The 10,096-nt window shown below is 33.7% G+C and overlaps 1 protein-coding gene across 1 annotated transcript in view; it reads right to left on the bottom strand.

Annotated features, from left to right (window-relative positions):
• The window catches only part of LOC113238339, a 59,368-nt gene extending 54,278 nt beyond the window's left edge, over window positions 1-5,090 (bottom strand). Inside the window, exon 1 of the mRNA XM_026475180.1 lies at window positions 5,045-5,090. Coding sequence (XP_026330965.1) covers window positions 5,045-5,090 — 46 coding nt within the window. The remainder of the gene's footprint in view (window positions 1-5,044) is intronic.
• Between the last annotated feature and the right edge of the window lie 5,006 nt (window positions 5,091-10,096).

Genomic DNA, 10,096 nt, shown 5'->3' with positions numbered 1-10,096 from the left:
TTTTTGTTATCTATTTCAAATATTCAAAATAAGTGGATGACTTCAGTTTATCGGTTTTTGTCTTTGCATTGTGATAGAACAATAAAATTATAGGATCGATTAATTAGTGTTATTGTTTGTCGCTATATTATTTTATAGTAGGTACTGAAATAGATCTTCAAGGGGTAAACCATCATAAAGGTTTTTTTACGATACCAAGTGAAGGTACGAACAAGTCGTGCATCGTGCGCCGAAAAGTCCCATGTGCATGTAATTTCTCCAGAACCCTCAGCCTTCAAAACTGGAACGCAGTAATGCTTACATTACTGCTTGGCGGCAGAGATAGGTAAGATGGCAGTACTTCGCTGGACGAACTCTTTCACAAGGACCTCTACAGCTACGGAGAATACGTAATAATCAAAATACCTACGTGAACAAAACATTTTACAAGTAAAAAAATGGTTGATATAAGCGCTTCAAACGTGGCATGCTGACAATTAGCCAACCGGAGCTATTACCTTTAAAATCCTTGTGGAACTCTGAAATCTTCACTACAAAGGACGAAGACTACGACAAATTCCTTCGATCCGGTTAGATTCGAATTGGCGCTTTCAGCAAACCGTGCCTGAAGTACTGAAGGTGCTGGTTAAAATCCAGCTGGATCGAAGGATTTTTTCTTAGTGTTTGATCTTTTTTTATAATATCAAGTGACCGGACGAATAAGTCGTGCGCCGGATTATAGGCTACACGCCTGTCCATAATAGTTGCAGTGCCACTCAGAGCTTTAAATTGCAAAGATCTGGGGGGCACTGCCACTGCGCCCATCACAGTCCCGTATTTATCCAGAAATAGAGACGAAATGTCATTTAATTCGTTTGAAAACTATTGTGCCATATCTTTACTAGTATGTAGGTGCTCTGTGGTGACAACTGCGCTCCGACTGGCCAGCCCGAATTCGAAACAATTGACGGGTGTCGTCAATTGTTTCAATCGACTATCGACTAGTTAACTTGAGCTTTGCTATAATGGACGAAAATTTCAAAATTACATATTTAATATTTAATTACCGACGAAGTTTTATTCCGTTTGTTTTGTAATTAGATATTTTGCTGTTTTTCCCCACACCACCGAATGGAACAGCACGCCATTGTTACAGACATTTTCTGTATTACAATTTTTTTGGAATATACGGAGACATACACACAGGTCAATTGTTGGCGCTGTCTATATTTCAGTACAAATGAGAGTTGATATTTATAAGTAATGTATCACTGATGAGTTACCAGCAATGTATGGCCCTTATTTCGTCTCTAATTCTGGTTATATGTATACTCGATGGCCTGTAATTTCACCAGCACCCTTCAAAACCGGAACACAGTAATGCTGACATTACTGCTTGGTGGCAGTATTTCCCTGGACGCATTCTTTCACAAGGAGCTCTTCTATTACTTCTTTGTATTAATAAAATTATACCAAACTAGTGGAGCAATTTCACAATTTTTTTTTATACTTGGGCGACAGGTGACTCCACTCCACGTGATGTTAAATGGATAGTAGAGTCTAAACGAGATGATACAATCACCCTAAGCACCTCCACCCTGCACGCCTACAAGAGGCCTCTTCACGCCTCGTTTGAAGGACCCCATATCGTAAAATGGAGGGAATGCGTGCGCTGGAAAGAAGGTCCATTTGTCGACTGTCCAACAGAGAAAGGTGCCACCAAACATTTTAGTTCGTATTAGTATCATGGTAGAAACATCGTGATATTCAATTAACTTATTATTACAATTTTTATGGTTAATTTATCATGTTCATCAATTTTTCTCTTTGCATTGTGATAGAATAATTTGAGTGGGTTAAATAATAGGATCAAATCATACCGAATGATCAGTGTTATTGTTTTGTAATAAGCTATTATTTCGTAGTAGATACTAAAATGGGTGTTCAGAAGGTAAATCATTATCAAAGGTATGCATTATTTATAAATCAAATTTAAAGATGCACGCACCTGTAGAGAAAACACCACTACAATTAATTATATTAATACTTATTTGTATTTATCTTTGTCGCTGTTTTTTTTATAATGGCAAAGTGTTTGTTTGTAAAATGTTAGGAAATGGATGGCAGGAAAATCTTTTTAACTTTCATTAAGCTGGTCTCCTTTTAACTGACTTCAAAAAAGAAGAAGTTCTCAATTTCACTATATTTGTTTTGTGATTCCCAGGCCTCTCATGAGTTTGGATGTAATTTGTGAGTTTGTAATGTGTGTGTCCATGCCATACACGATACAGTATTTCAGTGCGGGACTATGGGCGTGTTACGTAATTATGCATTAGTGTTGAAATTTGTAGAAAATATTCCACCTCTAAGGATGACAAATTAGGAGACGAATTCATTTTATCAATTAAACTTGGCAAATATATGACAAACTTTTTAGGCCGGTTGTTTTATAAAAAAAAAGTTATAATTATTTTTAATAAATAGAATAGAATAGAATAGAATAGAATCGAATCGTTTATTTCATGTTATCAATGTCACAATATTACAATTGGAAATACAATGTCAAGGGATAACTATGATCGTCAGTAACAAAATAATAATAATAATAATGAATATAAAATAAAGTAGTATAACTACTGCTTGTCGAATAAAATAAAATTAAAATTGTTTCAAAAGAAACTCATCGACACTGTACAATTCAATATCCAATAAAAGGATTTTTAGTCGGGTACAAAACGTTTCATCGTTTCTAACACTTTTCAGGTCTGTGGGTAGATGTTCGTAGAATCGGGGACCTATTACCCGCGGATTTCTAGTTGCCAGTTCGGTACGGTGGGCAACGGATTTTAGTGTTCCCGCGTTTCGTAACGCTCGGCCTCCGCCCGTACGTCGCTCATAAGTAGCCAAGTTTTGACGCGCATAAACTATTATATCATAAATATATTGTGAGTACATGGTCATTATATTGTATTTCTTAAAAAGGTTTCTGCATTCGTTGGATATTGACTCGTACACTGAGCAACAGGTGAAGCTGGAAAATTCATATGTTTTTAAACTGCAAATTTGAACACGCACCTATGTCATAAAGCTCAGTTTTAATAAAGTTGGTATTGGCGAGTGACCTGTATATTGAGACGTGCACTTCAATGGAAAGATTTTGATAAATTAATCACGTTTAATGAAACCGATTGAAAGTACAATATTGAAAATAAACCGAACCAGACAGCGAAGAAAAAGCAACTGCCAAAATTTGGAAAACAAAGACAGGCGAAAAGAAACACAGTACTTCTTATAAGGTATGTAAAAAAAACTATAATTACAAAGGAGGTTGCGTCATAGCTGGTCGCCAACAATTGGCATATCTGGTATTGGTTTGAAAAAATCATATTTTTCCAATATTTTTTCTTTAATTTTCCACATTTGAAGTTAACACTTGTCAAAAGTTGAAAATACTGAACGGAAACGATGAAGAAAAAGAAAGAATTCTTTTCGCTGTCGTGAAATAATTTTAAATCTCGTTTTTCTCTAAGTGGCTTTAAACTATACACATTTATTTTATAATTCACGATAAATAAAACTTCAAAAGATATTTGTAAAAATAGAACATAATATGACCGTTCGAAATTATATTTTTTCATTTTTTCCAATTTTTCGGGAATTTTTTCGGGAAAAATTTCTACTATTTAAAAGTTTTCGGAAAATTACCTAATAATAGGTACATCTCATACAAAAAAAGGTTTTAATAATTATCGCTCGCTTTGCATTGTTGCGAGTTCGTCTTACGTATGAACTATCATTGTCAAACCTTCAATTGAAATTTGAAAATCACCCTATACCAAATAATGTACTCCAAAAGTCAATAAAATCACCGTCTATAAGCTAACTATGTCTATGTCTGACCAATTAATTGGCCCAAGCACGTTAGTTCTACTAAAGTGGAAAGAAAGGGATTGTGGAATTTAGTAGTCTGCAGATTGTCCTGATTTTAATATCTGTGGCCTCGTTACCATATTAATTGTAATATCATCCGATTTCATAGCTTCCTTGTCATAACTACTTAGCGCATTAGCGTTTTGGTAACGTTCGAGATCTAACTAACTTGGTTTTTGATATGAAGTGTTAAAAAAAACTTAAAAATTCCTAACTCGGTGGCATACAAACATACGTTGTTACAATATGTATTAGGAATAAACTTAGCAAACAGTTTAGAGATCGCAGTATGATGATTTTCCTAATATGTAATAAATAATAATTTCAGAACTATATTTACATTTTATTATTGTAATTTATGTGCAAGATATTAATGAAAATTAATAACAATAAATAGAAAACAAGTTGGTGCATTAAAATCGTATTAAATAATAAAAATATTTTTGTCCACCTAAAAGTTGAAAATTGATCACTGTGAGACGTTTGTCTTTCCGTCAAACAGCCAGATCACATACAAAGGTCTCTAATTTATAACTTGTTTACTTAGAGGACGGAATTTACAAGTTTGCTTTTTTGTTGAAAACCGAATAATCATTATAAAGTTCTTAATAAGCTAAATTTTGGTAACTTTTGTGATACGAGGTAGGCCATGTTTGTTATTTTATTTATGGACTTGAATAAGTTTTACGTAAATTGTCAATAAATAATAAATATATAAATGTTATAAAATTATATAAATCTGTACTTATATCTTGATTGTGTTATACATTATACAAAGATTTTGTTTTTATTCTGGTTTTGCAATTAAATCTTTTACTGAAGAATAATGATAAAAGTTTGTTCAAAGTTCTTTCAGGAATTTAATTTATTTGATTATAAAAAGAAATATTTTTAAGAAATCCATGAAACTTTCATTAAAAAGGTTTACATTTGTTATTTTAAAAACTTTGTAACTATCTAGCCGTGTCTATATTACAAAAAAACACATTAAAAAATTCAAAGTAGAAATAAAAATTTATATATATTTTTTTTTTTTTCAAAATACTAAAACTATATAAAAAGTCTTAAACAAAAATACGCGTAACGGTTAAAACTGCAGTTTCTAGAAAGTATAGATAGGGAAATAGTGACTAACCTGCCAATAGCAGAGCAAGCACGGTGGTTCCAACGGCAGGTCCCATGGCTGCGATCCGAATGCCGCGTACGGGCCCGCCACGCGCCTTATAGCCACCCGCCCTGGCGCGTTGACCGCCCGCCCTACCACGTAAGCTCTTCTTGTGGGATTTCTTTAGCAATGTGACAGCACATTCGTGGTGCTATCGTGATACTTTTTTATTAAATACATTCACAAAATGTGTTGAAATATATTTTATGTATTTTATTATATATATAATTGTACCTATAGATACACATTATTATACAATAAAAAAATTAAAAATAGTGTGTACAAAGGCAAAGTTATCGAACAAAATGTTTGAACGGAGGGAAATGTATAATAAATAATATAAGAAACAATAAAATCGACTTTTGATGATGAATTCGTCGTCGTCATCATTTCATTATTATGAAATCGCACCCCTCATGAAAGAATGGCACAAGTGGAGTTACGTCGAAAAATTTTATTGCTCCATTAGATACAGAAAAGTATGACCAACATTTTCACCAATTCTTGTAACTCTATCGACTAATATTGTAGATAGAATTACAAGAATTGGAGAGGATATAGGTTATATTTTTCTGTATGTAATGGAGCAATAAACATTTTTGACGTAACTCCACTTATGCCATTTTTCCATGGGTTCGATTCCCGGGCCGGGAGAAATATTAGTTGTCTATGTCTGTATGTATGGCACTCGTGATACAGGGCTTTCCTAGTGCGGGTCATGAGTGTGTGCGTTGTAATAATAAGTTAATAAAAAAAAGTAATTGTAATAATGACGTATTAACGCAGAAATACGCCTTGTCAAAAGGTTGTATGACTCAGCATTTGCGAGCTCGTAGACCTCGCTATTATTCTGCCATTAGCCCGTCATTGATTGGAACACAACAAACAAAATTAATACTAACACTCTATACTAATAATTGACTACTATAGTACCGGCACGCTATGATGGCCGTTTTGACGTTTGTCCTCACTCATCAAGTTTCGTATTAATTCATAACTACGTTGAAGGAGCTAATTGATATACATTGTTGTCAATAGTGACGTGCAGTAAAATTTATGGAATGTATAATTATTTTACGACACAACGCAGCATTTGTTGTTGGAAATTCGAAATCGCTGACCAGCACAACTTCTGTCTCCAGCAAACTCGCGTCAAAGCTCAATGCAAAACAAATCAGTTTCGAATTAACGATATATTAAGGAAACATTTTTATTTTCGATTTATTAAATCTTGCAATACTAGTTATAATTCTAAAAAATTATAGATGTGACTTGCATTTATTTATATTTATTTCGATAATGACTTGAGATTTTACCTCACTATTGTAATTGGCAAAACGGCCATCGTCGCGTGCCGCCACTGTAGATAATAATAATAATATTAATGTATACCATAGATGGATAAACTGTGTGTTATTGCAATAAATTATTTATATTTTATGCACAAATATATGAGTTATTAAAATGTTGATACACCGTTTTGACCAAGAGCGACGATAGAATGTAACTTTGAATAAAATCAGTGAAACAATAAGCAACTAACTATAAAATTAGGAGTGTTTTAAAAAAATAACATAATAATAAATCTTTAATTCGGATTCAATTAATTTTCATTCGGCCCAATGTCTTCCAGTAAACCGTCCAGACGCAATGCCAATTAAGCCACGGAACCAGAACCCAGCCGGATCGCAGGATTTTTTTCTTAGGTAACTTTGTATTAATCATTATAACAATAATTTCAAAAAAGTAATTGAATATCATGGTGGTCAAACAACGTGTCACTCAATAAACGTAAAATTACGTGTCACAGGGAATATTTTCAGATAAGGTTGAACTTTAGCGCCCGTATTAGTTTTAAATAAAACTGTATGACAGACGCTACGTCTTCCACCGGATTTAATTTACAAATCTTATAATACGTTATCACGTATATACAAACATTACAATACAAGCAAAAGTATGACAGAGAAATAAGAAAAACAATTTTGAAATTAAATATGAAAGGGTGTTAGTTTCAAAAAAATACATTAGTTTTATTGGCGCACTTCCCGTGAATTCCAAAATAAAACACGATTTTGAATCACAGCGAAATGTCTCATAAAAAATTATAACTTCAGTCTATTTTTTTTATAATTGTTGTACATAAATAATTGATTTCTGAACTTCGCCGACTCAATTTGGTTCCAAATGAAAATAACTTCTGTATTTAAAAAATAAAAAGTGGTCAATACATAGTAGTAAAGCCAAGTTTAATTTCCTTTTTTTTTGCAAATTTTGAACTTGGATATGACTTGGATAGACTGATTTCGAACTGGCGGCACTCAGCGATCAAGTTTTCTTTGTACTCATTGGTTTTTGGTGTCTATGTTCTTGTTTTTAGGCTTTGCTTTGGAACTATTAACGATGCCTTAATTCTTATTGAAATATCGAAATCTTAGGTTTTCGAGATTGTTACACATGGGAAATGAAACTATTTTTCCGGATTTAAATCGCGTATATTTGTTTTTTCAAACAAACCGACGTTTCGGGCCCTTTATAGGTCCCATCCCAATAATTTGTAAAACTTAATGTAGCGTAAATTGGAATGTTTTCTTTGTAAAATTAAAAATAAGGTATTAATTAATAACTATTGTAACTATAGTGAAAAATAGGGTGGTTTGCATTAATATTAGACATAACTGGTTGAAGACTGTACCACCTCAGTCAACCGTGACCATGGGACCTGTAAAGGGCCCGAAACGTCGGTTTGTTTGAAAAAACAAATATACGCGATTTAAATCCGGAGAAATAGTTTCATTTCCTATCTTATTGAAATATTTATTTTTATTGAATATCTGTTTTTGTTATCAAAATATTCATCTCTTTCTATAAAAAAACTCAACAAGTTTGTTATTATTATTGATACAAAGATCTTCTTACTTTTAAATCGTAATAAATAAATTTATAATGTTTAAATAAATGTTAATGGTTTCTATCTAAAGCTTAAAACCAATTAACCAAAAATATAAACAATCACAAACTCATAAAATTGTGAATCGATTTCTCGTGACAATCGGGTAATTTGGTTAACGTTTTGTTTGATTCACATCCCTAATTACGCTGCGATGACAGGTGTCAATGTGGGCCTATTAGATAGTGCCAAGTATATATAATACAATAAATTATCTATTATAAATTAAATAAATAAAACGCAAACATAAACAAGTGATGTGGCGAATCGATAGGGAATGCTTCGATTTTTGGTCGTATGAAAAGGGTGGATGTTAATAGAATAACGACACTAATTTATACAGCTATCGTGGATGGAAACGTGGAGAAACGTCACCCTTGACGCACATATTTCAACCAGGACAAGGATGTTCTTAAAATAGGCCAGGTCAAAAGTATTAGCAACGAGAAGATTGATGCGAGGGCAGGAATTCTAACTCCTGATGAGCGCAACGGCTGGATGTCCAGAATCTCTGCCTATCTTAGTAGGAAACGGGCGTAATTGTGTACAAATATCTATTAACAAGTGATAGAATAGAATAGAATATAATAGAATCGTTTATTTCATGTTATCAATGTCACAATATTACAATTGGAAATACAATGTCAAGGGATAACTATGATCGGGATAAATATGATAGATGGATAGATAGATGGAAAGATGAATAGATAGGTGGATAACTCGTTTATTTTCCTGAATCACAGTACATTACAAACAAGCTTTTGACTTAGGTACAATGGTAATCATAAAGAAAAAGGCTAGTCTAGGTGTACGGGTACGGTCTGGAGTGTTATGTTATGTCAGGTGTTAAGCTGAGTGTACTGTGTCAGTAAAAAGGGCCTGACTATGCCGCAGTTCAGCTGAAGTACGATGCTGATGATTCTGCCATGTCCTAAGGCGAGCCGGTAAAAAAGAAATAACTCAGAATAGAGAATTAACATGGAGTTAGAATGTAAGGTATGTAGTTATAATATTAACTGTATAGGTGAATAAGTTATTATAAAAGCTATAAAATGTCGACAAGGCAACTAGAAAGAAAAGAAAAAATGTGTGTATATGTGAGAGTAGGGAATTGTGTGGTTGTATAGTGGAGGTATGTAATAAATGAGTGGAGTGAATGTGTGGTTTATATATAAAGTGCCTGCAGTTACTTTATATCGAGACTGATTTGTATGGAACCAAACACTGCAAGGTTCCAAAGTATAATAATAGTTATGTGTTACGCAATGCTGCAAAGTTGTTGTTTGACGCGAGTGATTGCATTGATACCTGAGCAGGCGAAGGATTCTATAGAATCCTGAGCGTAGGGATGGTTTGATGGAAAATTAACTTTGCAGCCGAGCGGAACACACAACTTTTCACCTCACTATAGCGAGGAAAAAGGTAGAGGAAAGAAAAACAGTTGAACTATAACAAATAAGTTTTAATAAACAAAATGAGTTATCCTTCTCAACTGCATGTTAAAGAAAAACCTTGCCCACGATAGTGTGTAAAAAACGCTTTAGCGCGCATATTTCTAATGAGAAAAAGCCTTTCCGAGCTAGTGAGGTGAAAAAGAAATTAATATGTATTAAAAAAATACACGATGCGTGAGACGCGATCGAGCGGATCAGTCATTTTGCGGTTTGAGGCCCGGGAGACGAGAAAGCAGTAAAGTCAACTAACGTCGACAGAAGCTGAGCACGTCGGAAGTCAAAATTTAAATGAATTTGTTTGACACGAAATATACCTGAAAGAAAAGAAAACACAAACATGTCAAGCGGGCCAAACTCAGCTACAGGACTATGAAACATATTGTTCTAACGTCATGAGTTGGAATAATTCCAAATAGTTCGAATAATCGAAGGAGACTAAGAGTCGTATTCTAGAACTCGACTCAATGCTCAAGTCAGGATTTGAGTATGGTTTAAAGCACTCGAAATCATACTCAAGTCCCTGCCATTAGGGTCGTATTTCCAGTGCTTGTGTTTCCAGTGCAATCCTGACTTGAGCATTGAGTAGAGTTCTAGAATACGACCCTATCTGCCTGTCCA

Source organism: Hyposmocoma kahamanoa, unplaced genomic scaffold, assembly GCF_003589595.1.
Source record: "Hyposmocoma kahamanoa isolate Upper Pololo Valley unplaced genomic scaffold, ASM358959v1 95, whole genome shotgun sequence".
NCBI lineage: Eukaryota > Metazoa > Arthropoda > Insecta > Lepidoptera > Cosmopterigidae > Hyposmocoma > Hyposmocoma kahamanoa.
This window is presented reverse-complemented; position numbering and strand designations above follow the sequence as displayed.